This window comes from Bombina bombina, chromosome 5, assembly GCF_027579735.1.
Source record: "Bombina bombina isolate aBomBom1 chromosome 5, aBomBom1.pri, whole genome shotgun sequence".
In the NCBI taxonomy this organism is placed as follows: Eukaryota; Metazoa; Chordata; class Amphibia; order Anura; family Bombinatoridae; genus Bombina; species Bombina bombina.
The window spans coordinates 385,977,670-386,003,173 of record NC_069503.1 but is presented as its reverse complement, the minus strand read 5'-3'; the positions used below and the strand labels follow the sequence as shown (position 1 = coordinate 386,003,173).

The window sequence follows — 25,504 nt, the reverse complement described above, 5'->3', positions numbered from 1 at the left end:
TAAAAAGTAAATTAGAAAGTTATTTTTGTCCCTTTAAGTACCTCTGGATTATTGCATTAATATGACAGGTCAGGATTATTATTTTAAAAATGTATGTGCAGTTTTAAATTCAATTTAAGAACAATTTCCAATATACAAATGTCAGTTTTATTACTGTCATGGTAACATGAATAATTGGGATAGAGTTTTTTTTTCTAAATCAATAAGGGTTTTGAGGTGCAATCGTATAAGGAGAGCAAACATCAATGTACTTCTATTTAATTTTCAAGTATTAAATTAATTATTTATTTAATAAAAAAAAAAATCTAAAAATAAATCTCTCTACAGAAGCTCTGTACATTGCATTGTTCTTCCTTATGTTATGAGCTTTGTACAATGATTTTTTCTTATGTTATAAAGCTCTGCACATTGAATAGTTTTACTTTATGTTATGCTTTATTATGGTTCAGGAGCAGCATTTTATGGTTATTACTACAAAACACTTGTACCTATAATAAGTATAATTAAATGAAACAGGGAATACATTTTAGTGTGAGGTTATTTTTTTGGTATTTGTGAGGATTAGATATTTTCATATTTTTCTTAGGGAGTAAATTATGTGAAATGTTTAATATATATTGTTATATACACTGAAACATGAGTTAGTCTGTTAGGTGTTTCCATACAATAACACTGTTCCTTTAAATACTTTATTCACTATATGATATTTAACAAAAATAATTCCTTTAGGTAACATGTTTTGTATGATTTTTTAAACCTAAACCATTGAAAGAATGAAATATATCTATGAGCTATTTCATGTGTAACAACACACAGATTAATATATATATACTTTAACCTTTAATGAAAAATTACTATGTGTCCTATAATTGTTCTGATTTCATTGATATGTGCCATACCTCATGGTTCAGTCTTGTTATCTGTTGCTTGGTCTCTTCCGCAGTAATAAAGAGAATTGCTGGATTGAAATCAGAATAGTCTGCATACAATATAAATTATTGTTAATACAAAACATTCTGTAAAGGATTTAAAGTATTATTAATCAAACGAGTTATATAATTTCATTATTTCATAAACACATGTTGTACTTCAAGATTTAACCTAGTTTTGACTTAACAAATAATAAACAAGTAATAAAGAATACATTTCCTGTCAATTTATACACATTATAATAAAGATAATAACAACAACAATAATAACAATAATCATTTTCAACATTTTAACATATAAAACTTTCATGTCAATTGTCTTCTTCTATACCGCTTCCATGACTTAAAGGGACACTGAACCCAAATTTTTTCTTTCATGATTCAGATAGAGCATGCAATTTTAAGCAACATTCTAATTTACTCCTATTATCATTTTTTCTTTGTTCTTATGCTATCTTTATTTGAAAAAGAAGGCATCTAAGCTAAGGAGCCAGCAAATTTTTGTTTCAGAATCATGGACAGCACTTGTTTATTGGTGCTGTCCAATCAGCAAGGACAACCCAGGTTGTTCACCAAAAATGGCCCGGCATCTAAACTTACATTCTTGCTTTTCAAATAAACATACCAAGAGAATGAAGGAAATCTGATAATATGAGTAAATTAGAAAGTTGCTTAAAATTGCATGCTCTATCTGAATAACGAAAGGAAAAAAATTGGGTTCAGTGTCCCTTTAAGATAGCTTGGATGGGAAAATAAAATACAAATGCTGTTTTGTTAAAATATTTTATTTAGGAGATCTCTCATTTGTGAATTAAATTAAAGAGATACATGAAACCCATTTTTTTCTTTCTTTCATAATTTAGCTAGAAAATATAATTTTAATCTGCTTTCCAATTTACTTCTATTGTCAAAGTTTCTTTGTTAGCTTGGTATCCTTTGTTGAAAGTTAAGCAATGAATTAGTGGGAGGTAGCTGAGCACATCTAGTGAACCAGCGACAAAAGTCATATACTGTATGTGCAGCCACCAATCAGCAAATAGCTCCCAGTAATGAATTGCTGATCCTGAGCATACTTAGGTTTTCTTTAAGTAATTTAAAAAATCAGCCCATGGAAAGTTGATTAAAATTCTAGCTTTATCTGAATCATGAAAGAAAAATTATTTGTTTCATGTCCCTTTAATAAGTATTGCCTTGAAGTGTCACTATGTGCCTTATTAAGCTGTTATGAAATACAAATTGAAAATGCCTATTTGCATGTTAGAATCATATTCATCTATTTAAACACCCTATGGCTCAATTCTAAACGACCAGAATTGCTGTCCAAAAATAAATTATGCAGCAGCGCTCCAATTGCAAAGGTATTTAAATTTATAATGCTAGAGATATAGATATTTGTTTACAAATATGTTATAGCAGTTTGGGTGATTTTATGCTTTCTTTTCTAAGCAATCCCTATCTATTTGAATACGCACTGAATTTATGTGTATGTGAAATTTCTATGTAATCAGCAATTTTTGCTTTGGATTAGATTAAAGCACAAATGTGTTAATGAAAACTTTTTAAGGAATTCCATGGTATTTAAGGTCTTTTCACAGTCCACCAATTTAAAGAAACTATAGTCACCCTACAAAAAATGACTGCATGATCAAAAATGTATGCACTGTTATGCCACTAATAAGGCCATGTAAATGAGATAAAACCAGCTGTGTAGATAGACTATGAGAGGCCAGTTACAATCACATAATGCACATGCAACACTTCACAACATATTTCTCGCATACACACTTTTGTCAAAAGCAGAGAAATGAGTGAAAGGTGGTGCAAAAACATGAGTGAATGGAAGAGAGAGGGTACGTAGGGGCAAATTAGTGGAGAGGATTAATCAATCATTTAATACCATTTTATGATGGTTAACTAAAAAAAACAAAAACTTTTGATCAAGGTTTGACAGAGCATAGGGGCAGTAATACATGAGTCTGAACAAAACTGTTCTAAACAGACTTTTACAACATTGTAGAGCTTACCACTAGCAATCTTACTCATGCCATCAGCCCTAGTGACATTTCTGCAGTTATTACATACATTTAGTTTATGGAGGTTAAATAAAGTTCTGTAACTATTTAGCTCATTATAAGCTAAACTAAAGGGACAGTAAAGTCAAAATTAAACTTTAATAATTCAGATAGGACATGCAATTTTAAACAACTTTCCGATTTACTTTTAAAACTAAATTTGCTTTGTTCTCATGGTATTCCTTGTTGAATATAGGTAGACTCATAGGTTGATTTCTAAGCCCTTGAAGACCACCTCTTATCTCAACCAGCTATTCACACCTAGATAGTGCTAATTCATGTGTGCCATATAGATAACATTGTGCTCACTCCTGTGAAGTTATGCATGGGTCAGCACTAATTGGTTGAAATGCAAGTTTGTAAAAAGAACTGAGATAAGGGGGTAGTCCACAGAGGCTTAGATATTCGCTAATCAAATAGGTAAAACGTGTAATAATATAACAGTGTTGCTTATACAAAACTGGGGAATGAGCAATAAAGGGATTTTCTATCTATTTAAACAATAAACATTTTCAAATAGACTGTCCCGTTAATTTATTGTGAATATATTACTGACATGCATAATCATTTTTAAAGACTTGCTGACATGGGTTTCAACTTCTTATGAGATCTTAGCTTTTGAAATAATGGCATGAAGTTTAGTAGAGTAGTCATGGAGGATATTAACTGAAAAATATCCTTTAATCCTCTAACAAACCTACTTTACTCTTCACAGATGAAATGTCATTAGCACATTGTGCAAAAGTATTTATTTGATGGAAAACTAACTACTCTGAGACTTGATCCTTCATACTACAGGGTAGACAGCTTTGTCGGTTTGCAAACTAGTTATATATTTTGGTGGGTCTTTATCAGGGAATATGAAGTATAAAGTACAATTAACTACAGTCTGTATTTTAAAAATGCACAGAGATTGTAATCTATATTCCTGTTGGTGTTGGTGCTCTGGTATTTAAGGTAATCGATTGTGGCCTATAAAGCTATCACACATTACTTTAGGGGTTTGCTATAGTCATATATTAATATTACATTCATGATGGTGTATGATGTAAGTATGATGATTATTTTTAAATATGAAAGTTAATCTAAGTAGCTAAAAAAAGTTCTCATTAAATTGCTCAAAAATATCTGTACAAATTGAATTATATTTTTGGAATCTGCTAAATTCACTCTGCATATGTAGTTACTAACAAATGAAAAATCAATTCAATAACACATATTTCAAATTTATATGTAATACATACCTCTTAAGGTTTGGCTTTTTCGTGCCTCCTGTCTCATTTGATGTAAGCCAAAATCGAAAGCTTGACCATCTTCATTACCATTGAGATCTTCTATCCCATCAACAACTCTATTAAGAATGAAAAATATGTTTATTGATATATTCTGGTGTTTTGCACCTAAGATTTGACATTTGAAATGCAAAGCAGAAATATAATATAAATTAAAGCTTTCAAAACTGCGGAACAGTGGGAATAGCAAAGCAATGTAACATAAATAAGTTACTGAATCCTATATACAATCCAGAGGCTTCACATAATTTTATTGACATCATTTTTCTTTTTAAATAATTTGTAAATACTAGTTTCCAAAGAGATTCTTTTTTATAAATGTCAGTTATTTGAAACCCAATTAATTTAATTATTGTGAAATTATGACACCTTCATATGTCTAACACAAGTAGGGTAACGGCTCAGGCTAATTGGTATTTCTAAAGTGAAGCCCTTTATACTACCCTGATGTGTTCTTTTTAGTGCTTTTTTATGTCACCTGTGATATTTAAAACATCTCACACTGTGATTGAAAACATTGGGAAGGATATCTGGATTAATGATTAGTATTTTTGTCTTGCAGTTCCTACAGCAATATCAGCAGGTAAATAAATGTTGAGTTTTGATATATTAGGGTAGAAAATGCATTACTTCAGTGTTAAAAAATTGACTTCAGGGGGGCGTGTCTTGGTTGCGGACATGATGGCAGCTTTTTTGATTAGGCTGCCTATATGATCAGATATATCCTACGAAAATCACCTTTCACTGAGGCCATTGGTGACTACTCCAACTCTAAGGGATATACCTAAACTCTAAGGCCAACATTGATAAATTTTCTGAGGAACAACTCAGCCTTTAAGAACCGGAATGGTCAAAGTTTTGTAGTGGCCTAGCAAAAGACCTGACCTCCATTCTACACCCCCCCCCCCAGGATCCTGGGGTAAACCGCTAACAATGATGTGAATATTAACAGCTACACATCTGAGCAATTTTAAGTGGTTCTACTATGCATATCCTTCTAGATAATCATGGAGATCATCAAGAGCTGGAAATGTAAAGTAACAACCCTGATCCATACCTATTTCACCAATCTCAAGCAGCTACTACGCCACACTATGGAGGCTAGATTAGCATCTTCAACGGAGATCTGAGGCTCCCACCTCAACCAGTCTAACTATGCGGGTCACCCAAAATCTGAGGAGATAGCAAACGCAGCACAGCAGCATTCAGAAGAGAGCTCATTCTTTTTCGAGGCTCATATAGTACAAAATGCGGTAACCTTTTCTGGAACCCGCAATAACCAATTGGTACTGAGATACCCATATAAGCGAGCTGCTGAACCAGAACATCCAAGTTTAGGAGGATATACACTGACAAATAAGATAATCACCATGGCAGCGATCCATATCAGCAATTGTGCGAGACGAAATGCCTATTTTCCGGAGAGCCAACTACAGTCTGGGAGAGAGCTGGTTAATCTCACCCTGAAATCTCACAGTATTACCGTAGCTGACCTTGCGCTTCTGTCTCCCAACTATCCTGCACTGTCCCCAAGCAAAAGAGGAATTGGCTGAGTTGCAGCCACATTGCCACAGCAGATCTCCTAAGGTGGGAGCTTATAGACTTCAGTGTATTATTGAACTGTTTATACCACTTGATCTATGTACTGAACGTTATGACAGCAGTGCGCTTGAGTTTACTTTATACGGACATCAGGTCTTACTTACATATACTTCCTAATTTTGTAATTAAATATTGTCATGTGTTAATATTTGAAATTTGTACTTTATAGACAGTTCTTCCCATGGTCTCAAAAGTTAAGCTTCAGCTAGCTATGAGAGTTTACCCACCAAATAGCTCTTAAGGTCTGCATCTCTCACTACACATGCAACTCCTAACCATTTCACCTGGGATTTATCCTAGTACCTTATGCCAGAATAGATCTACATGCTATAGATGTATGTACTTTAGAAATATTTATATATCTGCTAGTGGCATTGGCTACTGGTACAGAGTACTCTAATCTGTATTAACTAATTTATAATGTGCAGATTATCTGCATATTAGTTAGGCCGGTGAGGTAGATCAGTTGGTGAATGCCCTAACTACAAAGAAGCCTGTTTAAAAGATCCAAGGTCACAGGTTCAAATCCCAGCAGGGCCGACTTAGCCCTTCATCCTTCTGAGGTTGACAAAACGAGTACCATTAAATTGGGCAATAATAACAACTATTACTATTCAGCTGCTGATTTGGTTAATCCCAAGAGAAAGCGCTTTGAGTCCCACTGGGAAAAAGGCGCTATATAAATTATAGTTGTTATTATAGATAGGAGTAATCCTCATTGATAAGTGGGTCTGATAGTAACGGTACATCTCACTCATGTTGAAGCTTGTTCTTTATATTAGAGTAAGGTTGCAGTTATCCAATATCTACTATTCATATATGCCTCTGGGTCTGCGGCCGAGACTTCAGAGCGTATTCATCTATGCTTATGTGAGATGAGTTTAGACTCTGCTAACAAAGGCTCAGCATAGTTGCCACCTACTTGGATAGCTGTTTAAATGTTAACGTCCCATGAACACTAGTTTTCTGTATCTCCACCATCGACATGGCATCCTCATATATGCTAAAAGTATTGTACTCTTTTAAGACTCTTGACATTTAGGTCAAATTATATTAATTTCTCCGATGTACACTTTTGCAGTGTAATTTACCCTTGAGCATATTTTCCCAGCTCTCACTCATGTCACCTTACTATTTCTTTGAGTATACTTTATCAGTAGACCACTATATCTCACTACGCCTCTTTAGGTCTATTCTGATTTATAATTGCCCATATTACCTAATACTTCTTACTGTATCATACTAGTTTTATATTCAGTTGTTTAACTATTATAACTAATTTAAATTTATATCGGCTAGATTACGAGTTTTGCATTATGAGGGGTGCGGTGCTAACTTGCACGTTATTGTCACCGCTCACTTACCTACAGCACTGGTATTACAGGTTTTTATAAACCCGGCGTTTAAAGGCAAGAAATGAGCATAGAGCAAAACTGAGCTCCATACCGCACTCCAATACCAGCGCTGCTTAAGTCAGCGGTGAGCTGGTTGTACATGCTCGTGCATGATTTCCCCATAAACATCAATGGGGAAAGCCGGCTGAGAAAAAGTCTAACACCTGCAAAAATTGATTCCTATGCGGAAACTACATTTATGTTTACACCTAACACCCTAACATGAACCCGAGTCTAAACACCCCTAATCTTACACTTATTAACCACTAATCTGCCACCCCGACATCGCCAGCACCTACATTATATTTATTAACCTATAATCTGCCGCCTCTGACATCGCCGACACCTACATTATATTTATTAACCCCTAATCTGCCACTCCGGACATCGCCGACACCTACATTATACTTATTAACCCCTAATCTGCCGCCCCCAACATCACTGCCACTATAATAAACATATTAACCCCTAAACCGCCGCACTCCCGCCTCGCAAACACTAGTTAAATATTATTAAAGGGCCATAATACCCAAATGTTTAAACACTTGAAAGTGATGCAGCATAGCTGTAAAAAGCTGATTAGAAAATATCACCTGAACATCTCTATGTAAAAAAGAAAGATATTTTACCTCAAAAGTTCCTCAGTAGCCACCTCCCATTGTAAAGGATTTCTAAGCTGCATTTTAGTGTGTTTGTCCTGGGACATCTGAAGGGACTAGCATCGTGCACTCTCATATTATTTCACCAATCAGGTAAAGGAAGCTTACTATGAAATCTCATGAGAGTTAAGTCAAATCTCATGAGATCACAGTAAGAGTTCATGACCTCAGCACTGCTGATGCTGATTGGCTGCTGTTCATTTCTTCATTTTTTTTTAATTTTTTTACCTGCAGCTGGGAGCAGCTGAGTATAACTTTTTACACAGAACTTACTCTGCTGAGCTGAGGAAATTGTGAGGTAAAATATCTTCCTTTTTTACATAGAGATGCTCAGGTGATATTTTCCTGTCAGCTTTTTACAGTGATACTGCATCAGTTTCAAGTGATTTAGCATATGAGTATCATGTCCCTTTAACCCCTAATCTGCCACCCCTAACATCGCCGCCACCTATCTACATTTATAAGATTGGGATAAACATCTCACAATAATATTGACATATTTAAGCTGCAAAAAAATTTGCCTGTTTAAATTAAAATTAAAATAGGGATCTTACTCACACAATATGATCATATTCTGCCAGTCACCACTTACAAGGTGTCCCACAATAGACTGGTCCTAACACTTATCAGTTTCCACACTGCAGCAAATCCCCCCCCCCTTTTTGGTTAATGCACACCACCCAGCCCAGGTGTGTTCCAGACAATATAACTGTGGTATACAGATAAAGCTGTGTAGACATGATTTGCTGCAGTGTGGAAACTGATTAGTGTTAGGACCAGTCTATTGTGGGACACCTTGTAAGTGATGACTAGCTTACCAGAATATGATCATATTGTGTGACTAAGATCCCTATTTTAATTTAAATTTAAACAGGCAAATTTTTGCAGCATAAATATAAGTCAATATTATTGTGAGATGTTTATCCCAATCTTATTTGAACTATGTAAGTATATTTAGCAGACAGAAGTTTTTATTTAAATTTAAAAGCATATTTAACAGGCTATTTTTTGCAGCATAAATATAAGTCAATATTATTGTGAGATGTTTATCCCAATCTTATTTGAACTATGTATATTTAGCAGACAGAAGTATATATAAATATGCTACAAATATGTGGACTTAAGTGGTTGGATGTGCACCAATACTTTTTTGTTGCTCTATTAGATTAGGTGTAATTAGTTTAAAGATCTTGTAATTTGTTTTTTATTTTCTGTAATTTAGTGTTTGTTTTTTGTAATTTAGCTAATTGTATTGAATTTAGTTAATTGTATTTAGTTTAGGGAATGTATTTAATTGTAGGGTTAGGTTAGGTGTTAGTGTAAGACAGGTTAGGTTTTATTTTACAGGTCAATTTGTATTTATTTTAGCTAGGTATTTATTCAATAGTTAATAACTATTTAGTAACTATTCTACCTAGTTAAAATAAATACAAACTTGCCTGTAAAATAGAAATAAACCCTAAGCTAGCTAAAATGTAACTATTAGTTATATTGTAGCTAGTTTAGGGTTTATTTTATAGGTAACCGGTATTTAGTTTTAAATAGGAATTATTTAGGTAATGATAGTAATTTTTATTTATATTTATTTTAATTATATTTAAGTTAGGTGGTGTTAGGGTTAGTGTTAGACTTAGATTTAGGGGTTAATAAATTTAGTATAGTGGCAGCGACATTGGGGGCGGCAGATTAGGGGTTAAAAATGTAGGTAGGTGGTGGCGATGTTAGGGACGGCAGATTAGGGGTTAATATTATTTAACTAGTGTTTGCGAGGCGGGACTGCAGGGGTTTAATATGTTTATTATAGTGGCGGCGATGTCGGGAGCGGCAGATTAGGGGTTAATAATTTTATTTTAGTGTTTGCGATGCGGGAGGGCCTCGGTTTAGGGGTTAATAAGTAGTTTATGGGTGTTAGTGTACTTTTTAGCACTTTAGTTATGAGTTTTATGCTACAGCTTTGTAGCGTAAAACTCATAACTACTGACTTTAAAATGTTGTACGAATCTTGACGGGATAGGGTGTACCGCTCACTTTTTGGCCTTCCAGGACAAGCTTGTAATACCGGCGCTATGGAAGTCCCATTGAAAAAAGACTATACGCAATTTGCGTAAGTAGATTTGTGGTACGGCCAAAAAAGTGTGCCGTGCCCCTAAATCTGCAAGACTCGTAATAGCAGTGGTAGTAAAAAAGCAGCGTTATGAGGCTTAACGCTGCTTTTTTACTCATAACGCAAGACTTGTAATCTAGCCGTATGTTTCTTATTGGCGTCATATGGCCCAAAAGTGGCCACAGATGTGACTAATAATTGAGTGTTATCTAACATGAATAAGAGGTCCATGAGTAGCCAGTCAAGTAGTCATCTTCATATGATAATTTTATTGTAAAATAGAGGTTTCAAAAAGCTATGTCTTGGTACTTACTGTGTTTCTCATTACTGTCGTTTTTTTTTTTTTTTCTAGTCCAATTGTATTATTGCTATACTTGTAACATGACGATCTTTATGCGGTGTAATAACCCTCAATAAAAACCTCAATAAAAGATTAAATATTAAAAAAAAAATTGACTGCATTCATTCTATAGCAATTAACAGAGAATATGAATAGTGTTTTTATATTATCTAGAAGGAGCACAATTTAGTTCATCACATAGCTGTACTGTACAGTATGCAAATATTAAAGGGACATGTGACACATGTTAAATCACTTCAAAGTGATGCATTATATCTGTAAAAAGGGGACAAGAAAATATCACAATAATATTGCACTGTTATGAATGAGTTCTTGATTGTGTAATCTCATTTAAGGATCTTTTAAAAAAAATACTAAACAGCTGCGAAGCTAGGTTGAGATTTAACGTTTTATAGAATTGAAAATTCTGTAAAAAAAATAGTTATTAGAAATGTTTTTCATAGAAACTCTAAGTCTCCATTTTGTCTACAGTTCATGAGAAAATGGAATCGGACATTTAACAAACAAGAGAAAAAAATATAGTTTAAAAGAATCTTTATGAATGTTGACATAATGCTCATACAGCTATAGAAAAACACTGCACAATCTGCCAATCCAGATAATCTAATAGATACATCTAGATGGATTAGCAGTAGTAAAGATGAAATGGATTGCAATAGTTAAAACCCAATTTTTTTCTTTCATGATTCAGATAGAACATGCCATTTTAAATACCTTTCCTATGTATTTCTATTATCTAATTTGTTTTGTTCACTTTGTATTCTTTGTTGAAAAGAATGGTGGCTGTATATAAATGCCTCTTGTCATTGGCTTATAGCTTACTAACAGTAGTGCATTGCTGCTCTTTCAACAAAAGTTACCAAGAGAATGAAGCAAATTAAATAACATTAGTGAATTAGAAAGTGGTTTAAAATTGTATGATCTATCTGATTTAGGAAAGAAAAGATATGGTTTTTATGTCACTTTAACTCTGACATCCACAATTATGGGATCTCCTGTAAAATCAAAATTTTAATAACACCTGTACTGTACATGCCAGTGCGATTGAGAAATACAATCAAATATGAAATATGAAATTTGAAATATAACATTTGAAGATTTTGTCCTGAAGTGCCTATAGAAGTATGACCATCCTGAAAAGATACATATGGAATTTATATGGATACTAACGCCTAGATTTAGAGTTCTGCGTTAGCCGTCCAAACCAGCGTTAGGGGGTCCGAACGCTGGTTTTGGCTGCCCGCTGGTATTTAGAGTCTTGAAGGTAAGGGTCTAACGCTCACTTTACAGCCGCAACTTTTCCATACCACAGATCCCCTTACGTCAATTGCGTATCCTATCTTTTCAATGGGATCTTTCTAACGCTGGTATTTAGAGTCTTGGCTGAAGTGAGCGTTAGACTCCAGCCGCAGAAAAAAGTCAGGAGTTAAGAGATTTATGGGCTAACGCCGGTTCATAAAGCTCTCAACTACTGTGCTCTAAAGTACACTCACACCCATAGACTACCTATGTACCCCTAAACCGAGGTCCCCCCACATCGCCGCCACTCTAATAAAAATTTTTAACCCCTAATCTGCCGACCGCACACCGCCGCCACATACATTATCCCTATGTACCCCTAATCTGCTGCCCCTAACATCACCGACCCCTATATTATATTTATTACCCCCTATTCTGCCCCCCCCAACGTCGCCGCTACCTACCTACACTTCTTAACCCCTAATCTGCCGACCGGACCTCGCCGCCACTATAATAAATGTATTAACCCCTAAACCGCCTCACTCCCGCCTCAAAAACCCTATAATAAATTTTATTAACCTCTAATCTGCCCTCCCTAACATCGGCGACACCTAACTTCAAGTATTAACCCCTAATCTGCCGACCGGACCTCACCGCTACTCTAATAAATGTATTAATCCCTAAAGCTAGGTCCTATCCGGCAAGAAGAGGACATCTGGACCGGTAGACATCTTCATCCATGCGGCATCTTCTATCTTCTTCCATCTGGCGTGGAGCTCGACCATCTTGAAGCAGCCGACGAGGATCCATCCTCTTCTTCCGGCGACTCCCGACGAATGAAGGTTCCTTTAAGGGATGTCATCCAAGATGGCATCCCTCGAATTCCGATTGGCTGATAGGATTCTATCAGCCAATCGGAATTAAGGTAGGAAAAATCTGATTGTCTGATTGAATAAGCCAATCAGATTCAAGTTCAATCCGATTGGCTGATTGGATCAGCCAATCAGATTGAGCTTGCATGCTATTGGCTGATCGGAACAGCCAATAGAATGCAAGCTCAATCTGATTGGCTGATTGGATCAGCCAATCGGATTGAACTTGAATCTGATTGGCTGATTCAATCAGCCAATCAGATTTTTCCTACCTTAATTCCGATTGGCTGATAGAATCCTATCAGCCAATCGGAATTCGAGGGACGCCATCTTGGATGACGTCCCTTAAAGGAACCTTCATTTGTCTGGAGTCGCCGGGAGAAGAGGATGGATCTGCGTTGGCTGCTTCAAGATTGTCCCGCACCGCGCCGGATGGAAGAAGATAGAAGATGCCACATGGATGAAGATGTCTACCGGTCCGGATGTCCTCTTCTTGCCGGATAGGATGAAGACTTCAGACCCTCTTCTGGACCTCTTCTTGCCGGATAGGATAAAGACTTCGGACCCTCTTCTGGACGGATCGGTGATACCCGGCGTGGTGAAGATAAGGTAGGGAGATCTTCAGGGGCTTAGTGTTAGGTTTTTTAAGGGGTGTTTGGGTTAGATTAGGGGTATGTGGGTGGTGGGTTTTAATGTTGGGGGGGTATTGTATGTTTATTTAAATGCAAAAGAGCTATTTTCTTTGGGGCATGCCCCGCAAAAGGCCCTTTTAAGGGCTGGTAAGGTAAAAGAGCTGTTAACTTTTTATTTTAGAATAGGGTAGGGCATTTTTTTATTTTGGGGGGCTTTGTTATTTTTTTAGGGGGCTTAGAGTAGGTGTAATTAGTTTAAAATTCTTGTAATCTTTTTTATTTTTTGTAATTTAGTGGTTTTTTTTTGTAATTTAGTTTAGTTGATTTAATTGTAGATAATTGTAGATAGTTTAGTTAATTAATTTATTGATAGTGTAGTGTTAGGTTTAATTGTAACTTAGGTTAGGATTTATTTTACAGGTAATTTTGTAATTATTTTAACTAGGTAGCTATTAAATAGTTATTAACTATTTAATAGCTATTGTACCTAGTTAAAATAAATACAAAGTTGCCTGTAAGATAAATATAAATCCTAAAATAGCTACAATATAATTATTCATTATATTGTAGCTATATTAGGGTTTATTTTACAGGTAAGTATTTAGCTTTAAATAGGATTAATTTTTTTAATAAGAGTTATTTTATTTTGTTAGATAAAAATTATATTTAACTTAGGGGGGTGTTAGTGTTAGGGTTAGACTTAGCTTTAGGGGTTAATACATTTATTAGAGTAGCGACGAGGTCCGGGGTTAAGAAGTGTAGGTAAGGTAGCGGCGACGTTGGGGGGCTGATTAGGGGTTAATAAATATAAAATAGGGGTCGGCGGTGTTAGGGGCAGCAGATAAGGGGTACATAGGGATAATGTAGGTTGCAGCGGTGTCCAGAGCGGCAGATTAGGGGTTAATAATAAAATGCAGGGGTCAGCAATAGCGGGGGCGGCAGATTAGCGGTTAATAAGTGTAAGGTTAGGGGTGTTTAGACTCGGGGTACATGTTAGGGTGTTAGGTGCAGACTTAGGTAGTGTTTCCCCATAGGAAACAATGGGGCTGCGTTAGGAGCTGAACGCTGCTTTTTTTGCAGGTGTTAGGTTATTTTTCAGCTCAAACTGCCCCATTGTTTCCTATGGGGATATTGTGCACGAGCACGTTTTTTAAGCTGGCCGCGTCCGTAAGCAACGCTGGTATTGAGGGTTGAAGTGGCGGTAAATATGCCTGTACGCTCCCTTTTTGGAGCCTAACGCATCCCTTCAGAGAACTCTCAATACCAGCGTTGTTTAAAAGGTGCGGGGGAAAAAGACACGCGTAGCTAACGCCCCCTCTTCTAACGCAAAACTCTAAATCTAGGCGTAAGTGTTGAGTGTCTCTTGTGAAGACAATAGGTGAATTTCACACATTTAAATGAGTTTTGTCCTTGCTGAGTGAACAAAGGGGTTCCATGAATAGAGCTTTGCTGTAAACTTAAAGGGGCATAAAAAACCCAATTAAAGGGACATGAAACCCAAAAAAAATCTTTCATGATTTAGCTAGAGAATACAATTTTAAACAACTTTCTAATTTACTTCTATTATCTAATCTTTTGTATTCTCTTGGTATCATTTGTTGACGGAGCAGCCGTGCACTGCTGGTTTCTAATTGAACACATGGGTGAGCCAATAACAATCAGTTTATATATGCAGCTACTAATCAACAGCTAAGACCTAGGTTCTCTGCTGCACATGAACTTTCCTAGATAAACATTTCAGCAAAGGATAACAAGAGAAAGACGCAAATTAAATAATAGAAGTAAATTGGAAAGTTGTTTGACATTGTATTCTCTATCTGAATCATGAAAGAAAATGTTTGGGTTTCATGTCCTTTAAGAGGTGTGAATGGGCTATTGTATATGTCAGTTTCGAAAACAAGCAATTTGTAGCTTCCTTCTATGTTCAATTACAGGGTACTGCCATGGGTTCCAATGTCATCCCTAATTATGCAAACCTATACATGAATGTATTTAAAGAAAAATTTGTATTTGAAAATCCATTATATCTTCGGTATGGCGCCGCTTGGTGGCACTATATCGACAATATTTTTGGAATTTGGCTTGGTGACATTGGAACAGTTTACTTTAACCTGGAATGAACGTAGCATTCATTTTTTGATACCAGGGTACTTAAAAATGGGAATATATTGACAACAAGTTTTTGCATGTTAGGCCCATTGTTACTAATGAGGAATTGTCTAGGCTAAGACTAATTGAGATGGGCCAAAAATGTGTAGATAGGGGATACCCCAGGGACTTCATAAAAGAAGAGATGGAGAAAGTATTAATGACCCCCTAGGAGTACCCTTTTTTCACAATATGATAAGCCTAAAAAGAATAATGAAAGACTTATTTTTGTGTCACAGTACTTTAAGCAAAGTATGGAGATACAGAAAATTGTGTGCATATTTTGTCATGTACTAAGGAAATGTAATCCGAATATAAAGGAATTTAATAACATGCCTTTGTCTGCATACAAATGCAACAGTAGTCTTTGTGATAGGCTTATTAGAGTGCACATTGGCCCTTCAGTGGTTTCTAAATAAACATATATCACTGAGGCAAACAAGGGATGTTATCCTTGTTTACGGTGTTCAAGTTGTAATTCCATGATTAAGGGATCCCAATTCTCTCACCCCCTCACAGGGAAAAAATTCAACATAAGAGGTCACTATACTTGTAATTTGAAATTAGCTATATATATGATTATATGCCCATGTTGATGGGCTTTTGTTGGCGAGACCACCAGGATGGTCCAAGACAGTATTGTGGAGCACAAAAGTAATATTCACCGCAAGGTCCTAACATGGTTTCAAATTATTGACCACATTGAGAGACCTAGGAGAGGAGGTAATAGGGAATTGAGGTTAAAACAAAAAGAAGCCTTTTGTTTTTTTAGGCTACACACTTTATCCCCAAATGGTATGAATAAGGAGATTGATTGATCTGTTTTTTATTTTATTAAATTTTTTTTGCACTATATAGACAAGTTGTGAAATGTATTCCTTCTCTCCTCCTTTTTAGGTTTAACAATTAAGAATTGATTAAGATCATAATATATGTTGCTACTCCAAATGTGTTACTTTGTTTCTGTTTTTAAATGTGGTGCAATTAATAAACTTAACCACTAAGTAGAAATATGCTCAGATGTGCTCAGGTGCATTGAACATTTTTTGGGTTAATTTGTTCGCTATTTAAAGCACACAGGATGTGATGTACACATGCATGATTAAGGGGTTGTCCCCCAATACGTTGCAATCTTGTTACTTGTTTCTGCAATAAATATATGATTTGAAGCAAGGTGCTGCTATTTCTTGGATTGGAAAACTTGTTCATGGCAGCAGGTTTTTAACTGCCAGTTGTGATAACTTGAAAAACAAATTAGGTTGATGCAAAAAAATCATTTCCCGGAGCCAATAGCCATTACATTGTGATTGACCTTCAGGTGTGCATCTACAGTTTTTTTTATCTAACAAGGGAAATTAATTTTTATTTACATTCACATATAGGCCTAGATTATGAGTGAAGCACTATTTTACGGTCCCACTTGCATGTTAACTTTGCTAGACGTAGGCTTTCTGGGCACAAAAAAAGTGGAACTTTGAAAAATGTGAACGCATTAACTTATTCGCCATACTCATGCACTAACCCGATCGCTAAACCCAACATGAATTATGAATATTTCACATTAAAGTGTTCTTCACTTAGAAGAATATGTTCTATTTATTCTTAAATACATTTTTCTATACATATATATGTGGTGATTTTTTGGTAAAATATATATCTATACTATATACAGTATATATATATATATATAAATATATATATATATATATATATATATATATATTTATTATTATATATAGGTATAGATATATGCAGATTTTTTTCTTGAAAGCTATTACCCCTTTCTCTTAACCTGATACAGACTTTGCCTCACCCTGGCATCTCCTCCCACTCTCTATTCCAAATGTTTTCCACTACCTCTTGTCACCCTAGCTTTGCCACTCCATGGACCCAACTACTGCCTGTATTTGCTAGGGTAAATTGATGACTAAATAAGCATAAGTTTATATTAATTGTCAAAATGCAATTAAAGGGGCTTTAAACTCAAAATGAACTACCCCAAAAGGTACAATTATGTACAGTGAAAAATCTTTCCAACGTACTTTCATTATGTGTTATTTCTGCTTTTTTAACCTGCAATGGTTTTATATAGCCTCTAGAGAGACTGTAGTCTAATTCGTGGAATTCAGAAACTCTATTGCAAATTTTGCTGTAAAATTAAAACCCTAAAGGCTTTTAAGCCATGTATTTTATATGCTAGGCAGATCTTTTTCAGTGCAGTGGTTAATTGTTGATGCATATATATTTAAAAAAACTATTGTCCCTTTAAAAGTAGAAAGGGAAAATATGTGGCAAGAATTTTAAAATAAAATTAATAAAAACAACATGCTCATTGTACAGTAATATTTTGTATACTGCATAATGTGAGATAAGTATTAAATATACATTTTATCTATCTTTCTATTGTTCACTGAATTTCTTAATACAGTTTATTTTGTGACAAACGACTTTTGCCTTGCAGAATTTTATTTTAGCTTATCTGACAATTTTGCTTTGCTTTTTATTTGTGAACTATGTCAATCATTTATAGCTGTAACCATTCATTTGTAACTGCCTGAGGCATAAAATCCAGGTCACTTTCTCTATTTCATATGTTTCATGGCAGAGCACACTAAGGGAATCAGAAAAGTCAAAGCTATTTTAGACACTTTAAGTCTTTTGTGTACTAATTATTTATAAAAATAATATTCTGAAGAGGTATGTGACCGGTTAATCTACATCTGGGGCCTCAAAACCTAAAAGAACATAAAAGAGGAATTTAACATGCACTGGAGTACATTTCAAATACCATTTAATGCATTTTTAAATATACTTATGTCTGCAGAAATTCTGTTTTAGAAAGCTATTGCTAGGTTATTGATATACTTTCTGACCCATGCGAACTGTGGAAATAATAATAGGTAATATAAACACGTATAATTCACTTCAGTGTCCTCATGGATGATGTCACCATTGCAAATGGGAGCATATTTTAGTGAAATATACACATTCACAAAACTTTGTACTGCAATATTGATTTTTTTAGACATGGCATATGATACATACAAAGTGAACAGATTTTGCAAAATAATCAAAAACAAATGAACAAATATTTAACATTACTGTAGAATGACAGAAAGAGGTCAATATTCATTATTTTTAATAAATGTGATTAAATATTTGCATATTCCTTCTGTTACCTACAATAAAAAGTGAATAGTAAATATCAACTAAAGAATACAAATCTCAATACTATTAGTTTTAAAATGTAACTACATTTTTGTCTTTTTTCTCCCCATAAAACAGTTAATATAAACATTTGCTTTAATTGAAAACATTGGTTAAAGGAAAGACAGCGAAAGAAAAAGAGGGATGAGAAATACAAAAAGAAAGAGAGAGAATTCCCCTTTTGTATGATTTGCAACCAATTCTGAATCAGTACCACATTCAAAAATGTCTATTTAAAGGGATAGTAAAGTTCAAATTAAACTTTCATGATTCAGAAAAAGCATGTAATTTTAAACAACTTCAAAATTTACTTTTATCATCAAATTTGCTTTCTTCTCTTGGCATTCTTAGTTTAAAGCTAAACCTAGGTAGGACCATATGCTAATTTCTAAGCCCTTGAAGGCTGCCTCTTATCTGAATGCATTTGACAGTTTTTCACAGCTAGAGGGTGTTACTTCATGTGTTTCATATAAATACCATTGTGCTCACGCACATGGAGTGATTTAAGAGTGATCACTATTTGCCTGAAATACAAGTCTGTCAAAAGATCTTAGATAAGGAGGCAGTCTGCAGAAGCTTAGAAACAAGGTTATTACAGAGGTAGAAAGTATATTTCTATAACAGTGTTGGTTATGCAAAACTGGGGAATGGTAAATAAAGGGATTATCTATCTTTTTAAACAATAACATTTTTGGTGTTTAATATCCCTTAAAATGAATAGTTCTAGTCAAAATTAAACTTCCGTGATTCAGATAGAGGCCCCTATTTAACAAAGATTTGTTGGACCTGATCCAATCGGCCGCCAGCAGGGGTGTCAATCAACCCAATCGTACTCGATCGGGTTGAATTGGGGCGATGTCTGTCTGCCTGCTCAGAGGTTATGGAGCAGCAGTCTTGATAAATGGGCCCTATGTGTTTAGAAATGTTAATGAGAAGTCTAGGGCGGATCTTTATCAAAGATCTGGCGGACTTGACCCGACAGTGCGGATCAGGTCCGCCAGACCTTGCTGAATGCGGAGAGCAATACGCTCTCCGTATTCAGCATTGCACCAGCAGCTCTTGTGAGCTAATGGTGCAACGCCGCCCCCTGCAGATTCGCGGCCAATCGGCCGCCAGCAGGGAGGTGTCAATCAACCTGATCGTACTCGATCGGGTTGATTTTCGGCGATGTGTGTCCGCCTGCTCAGAGCAGGCGGGCAGGTTATGGAGCAGCTGTCTTTAGACCACTGATTCATAACTGCTGTTTCTGGTGAGCCTACAGGCTCGCCAGAAACACGGGCCCTCAAGCTCCATCCAGAGCTTGATAAATGGGCCCCAGGGCATGCAATTTTAAGCAACTTTATACTTTACTCCTATTATTAAACTTTCTTCATTCTCTTGGTATCTTTATTTGAAAAAGCAGGAATGTAAGCATAGGAGCCACCCAATTTTTGGTTCAGCCACCAATAAGCAAGCGCTACCCAGGTGCTGAACCAAAAATGGGCCGCCTCCTAAAAATTGATAATAGGAGTAAATTAGAAAGTTGCTTAAAATTGCATGCTCTATCTGAAACATGACAGTTTAATTTTGACTACACTATCCCTTTCACATGGAAATAAAAGCTGAATTTACTCAGTTCCATAACATTACAGTACAGGTATGCAGGATGATTATACAGTTATACAACATTTTATATAAGTTTTATATTAGTTTTATATTAGTTTTATATTAGTTTTATATTTATCTAGCAACAAAGAGGAATGAATAAGAGACAGAGAGAGATACTGTTTTAAAAATGGAAGAGAACTATGTCTCAGAACTGTTTCGTTTTTAGCACTATTTCCCCCCCATATCTCCCATTTAAAAGGGTACTGTGTCTAAAATGACAAAATAATGTAGCATACTCAGAAAATTAATGTTCTTTTTACTTTTACTACAACTATATATTTACTTTACCAAAAACTTTGGTTAAAATAAATATTCAATGTGGTTATAAAACAATGTAGTCTATCTAGGAAGAAAACAACACAATATAGCACTTAAAGGGACAAATTTGTGGGTTGTAAGCAACTTTCTAATTTACTCCTATTTCTTCATTCTCTTGCTATCTTTATTTTAAAAGCAAGAATGTAAGTTTAGAAGCCGGCACATTTTTGGTTCACAACCTGGGTTGTCCTTGTTGATTGGACAGCACCAATAAACAAGTGCTGTCCATAGTCTGAACCAAAAATTGTCTGGCTCCTAAGCTTAGATGCCTTATTTTTCAAATAAAGAAAGCAAGAGAATGAAGAAAAAATTATAATAGGAGTAAATTAGAAAGTTGCTTAAAAATGCATGCTCTATCTGAATCATGAAAGAAAAAAATTGGTTTCAGTGTCCCTTTAACAATTAATAAGAACTTTTTGCTTTTGCCTATGGGGACATTTATCAGATTGTTACAGAAACATGAAAGATTACCTGGGGCTTAAATCAGGAGGTCCAAGACTTGTTACAGCTGGCAGATTAAGCATCAGATTCTTCTCTCGTTTTCTGCTGTTAAATTGGGACTCATTTTCCTGCCTTGTGTTTGCAGCATTTGGATTGTAAGATTTTATAGGCGATTTAAACGGGACAGTTCCTGAGAATGGTTTCAAATTAATCCCCAAAGAGCTATTATTGTTAGATTTCTTATATTTAGTTGTAGTGTTTCTAGTGCGAATTGGAGATGGCGATGAAGGTTCCTCTTCCCCAGTGTCATCATCTTCATCTTCCACAATTGATGAGAGCCTTTTATTTATACTGCCATTTCCCCTGGATTCTGTCTAAATGAGATAATAAGTACTGTTAACTGGAAAGTTTGACTACTCTCTGAAATAAAATATTTAACAGCTTTTTATACAAATCAATTTTAAAAGGAACAGTTAACAGCAAACCCAAGTTATTTATTTTGTGATTCAGATATAGCATACAATTTTAAGCAACTTTACTCAAACCCCTATGGTTTCAATTCGGAATTTGGCATTATTAATCATTGGAAATTATTATATAAAGTACTTTATAATGTCATTGTTGCCACTTTTCATTATCTATAGTGTCTTTCCTGCCTTGCTTTAACATCACTCCATCTTGCTCTCATATTCATTGTCCTCTGTACTTTCACCTAATAAGTGATTTATCGCCCTCAGGTTTAACAAAAGTCCATTGGTTAAGAGATGTGCAGTTCACAGGTATATATAATACGTTTGAGGATAAGTCTCTTATGTGGGTATTTAGAATACTTATACTTTGAACATTAAGCAACATTGGTTCATTAAGACCCATTCAAAGATACATACATATATATATATATATATATATATATATATATATATATATATGTATGTATCTTTGAATGTATATATATATATATCATCTTTTATTTTGGCATTATGGGTATTTTTTAGTATGGCATTATGGGTATTTAATAACATTGAACATGTCTTATGGTTTATTCTAATTTGTACAATATGTCTATTCTAATTTGTACAATATGTATTCATCCCGCAGTCTGTTACCTGAGTCTTTATAACTCACATGTACTGTTTATTTTATTTTTATTTCTATTAATTTATGTATTAATAGTTAACCTTTTTTTGCATTATTGTCTTTAAGACTCCACTTATGTTTTGCAACATAATTTAACATATTGTACCATATATTGTACTACATATTTTATTTATTTGTTTATATCCTCTGTGACTTGCAAATTTAGTATAATTTGCTGCCAACAATGCATACTAAATATGCCTCAATTTGATTGTCCTTTCTATCTTGGTCTAAAACTGAGTTGATCCGGTCAGTAACAGGTCAATAGGGGTGTAGTTTCACACTGACCAATGACCTGCTTAGCAATTGCTTTTTAAGTGGCACTTACCTGTGCCTTTTCTAGGTTTATGAGTACGGCTAACGCCGAAATGCATAAAACCCTTTTTTACCTTGTGTGTATCATGTCTAATTTTATTTGGATGGATTAATAAAGCTGATTTTTTTATACTATTTTTTGGATTTGCGGGATTGAACTTCCTTTTTTTCTACAAATTTGAAAGTTGTTTACAATTGTATGCGCTATCTGAATCATGAATTAAAAAAATTGGGATTCCTGTCCCTTTAAAATAAAATATTTAGTTGGCTAGCCTTGTTGTTTGTAGACTCAAGCTAGGATAGGCTCCCCAAAATAAGGAGAGTGGTGGTTGGAGTTTGGCAATTGAAATACAATATCAACAAAAAAGATATTAGTTTTAAAAATGTTTAGACTTAGCTGATAAATCAAGACAGTATAATCTATCAATCTATCTATCTATCTATCTATCTATCTATCTATCTATCTATCTATCTATCTATTTATCTATATATCTATCTATTCATCATCTATCTATCATCTATCTATCTATCATCTATCTATCTATCTATCTATCTATCATCTATCATTTGTCTCTCGGTCTATATACAGTTCAATGCAGAAAAATAAGAAAATGAAGAAATAATTTGAAGATGAAAAGACATTTTATTGAAGACAGGAGTCTTCAAAATTTGCAATCTTTACGGAGTTTCATAATCAGCAAAAAACTACAGTTATTTTATAATAAAAAAAAAAACCGTATGAGCCAACCAGAAATAAGTTTCACAACATACAGCCAGTGAATACAATTCACAATTCCTCTCTTTATTTATTTATTTATTTATTTATTTATGTATTTATTTATTCTTCCTGGTAGCAAGTAACTTCTCCATTTGCTATTTATATTAATTCATCTGATTTAATTTATCCAATTTATACTTTTTATTAACTTATTTTCTAAATATACTTTTTGTCTTGTTTACTTTTTGTCTTGTTTAGGCCTAGATCTCATGCAGGTCGCTATAATGTTGCAGCAACAACAACAAATAATAGTGCAAGCTTGTTAAAATTACCAACTACTGGGGACAAAAACCGCTATAACACTGTTAATTATATTACATAGTCACAGAAATGTACCCTAACCTCAATCCCCTGCCACCTCAGATACAATCAAACTTCTAGTATAATTTCCTCTTAAACTGTTACAGAACAAGCCAATTAACCCTAACTGCAACCCTTCACTGCAATTCTCCTTAAACATCCAAATATACCCCCTACATGTTTCCCCCTCACAACCAGTAGCCTACAAGGTCCTCCACTGCAAACCACCCCTCTATGTGATACCTCGATCTAAACCCCTTGTAATAGCATACTATTTGTTCTTCACATACATACTCTTTGCATCAGTTCCATACCCTGAAGTACCAGTTCTGAGCTAAAGTAATAATGGCCTTTTGTTATGGCTCACAATTTATTTTAACTACTGCTTGCTGTTAGAACAAAATCTTTCTATTTTCCTTGATAAAGGGCCAGCACTATTATTGGACAATGGGATCCAGGCAGCATTTGTGGGTTTTGATTAAAAAAATGGAATTTATGTCTTATGGGGTCCATTAGATGGGTATAAGCTTTTGAGATGAGTCAATATGCTGAACTTGAAGCCTTGAGACTGAAGAGTATAGTTTGGTTTAAGCTGTAGGGGATAGAGAGTTAGGAGCGTCATTCTTGGACACAGGCAGCACAATATTTTGTGCCGTCTTTCTCTGGATCATAACTTTTTGACTACCATACTACAACCAAACATCGTGGCTGTTTCAAAAACAGCTCTCTACTGTTTACTATATGCAAAACATGCATTATCTTCACCACCAAGTGAGTCCACTTTTGATGGCCTTTACAAATGCACCATAACCTCAGATAATATGTAATAAGTATGTTACTTAATGATCTGATTAATCATCTTGATTTTTGGAATATTAAATACATTCTGAATAATTCAGAGTGAAGTTAAATATGTAGATTTGAAGTATCTATCCTCAAATCTTTCCATGTTCTTCATATTGAATCTAAAAAACATCACAATAAAAAGGATTCAGCATTTGCTGCAATTAGTAGCTAATACCTTGCATGTAGACTCTGTATTAATGGTCTCAAATAGAAAACATACTGATAGTTACGTAATAATATTTTATACTTTTACACACTGTGCTATTTTATTATCTGTTCTATTGTTCTAATAAGATTAAAAAAAATATCCAGTAAGATGTTACTGATGGTAATTCATTTTTTTTAATCTAACACAATAATTTTTTAATTAAATAAAGATCCCCGCTCACTACAGTTGAACTGAAAATTAGTTGTTATGATAATTTTGATTAGGGCTTAAGTTATCATGTGACAGGAGGACGAGGTTCACTATCATGGACCTCGTCTGCCTGGCCTTGCTGCTGTTTGTGCAATGCCGCCCAGATTCGGGTGATTAAAATATGCCACACTTAATAAATAGTGCCCAAATAACTAAACTTTATAATGGGGCCCTGTAAGTATACTTTTTTTGGCAGATAATAATTTCTGAACGTCAGTATTGTCAGTGTGTTTTTCCAGTAACCAAACTTAAATTCTTCTGCCATTAGAACCTTTTAAACTTGAAATATTTACATGCTGGAAACAAGTCAAAAGTGTTATTTGAATCATTAAAGGACCAGTAAGTACATTAGATTTGCCTAATCAACAAACGCATGAAAAAAGACAATGCAATAGCACTTAGTCTGAACTTCAAATGATAAGTAGATGTCTATTTCCACTCCTCCTGTATCATGTGACAGCCATCAGCCAATGACAAATGCATATACATACTGTTTATTCTGTGAATTCTTGCACATGCTCAAGAGGAGCTGGTGACTCAAAAAGTATAAATATAAAAAGACTGTGCACATTTTGTTAAAGGGACACTTAGGTTAAATTAAATTTTCATGATTCAGATACAGCATGTAATTTTAAACAACTTTCCAATTTACTTCCATTAAAAAAAATGTGCACAGTCTTTTATATTTACAATTTTTGAGTCACCAGATCCTACTGAGCATGTGCAAGAATTCACAGACTATACATATATGCATTTGTGATTGGCTGATTGCTATCACATGGTACAAGGGGAG

General features: G+C 34.7%; 1 protein-coding gene across 1 annotated transcript in view; it reads right to left on the bottom strand.

Moving 5' to 3' along the window:
* KCNH8 (potassium voltage-gated channel subfamily H member 8) overlaps positions 1 to 25,504 on the bottom strand; it is a 484,148-nt gene that overhangs the window by 41,394 nt on the left and 417,250 nt on the right. The window contains 3 exon segments of the mRNA XM_053715735.1: positions 900 to 979; positions 4,246 to 4,352; positions 20,948 to 21,291. Coding sequence (XP_053571710.1) covers positions 900 to 979; positions 4,246 to 4,352; positions 20,948 to 21,291 — 531 coding nt within the window.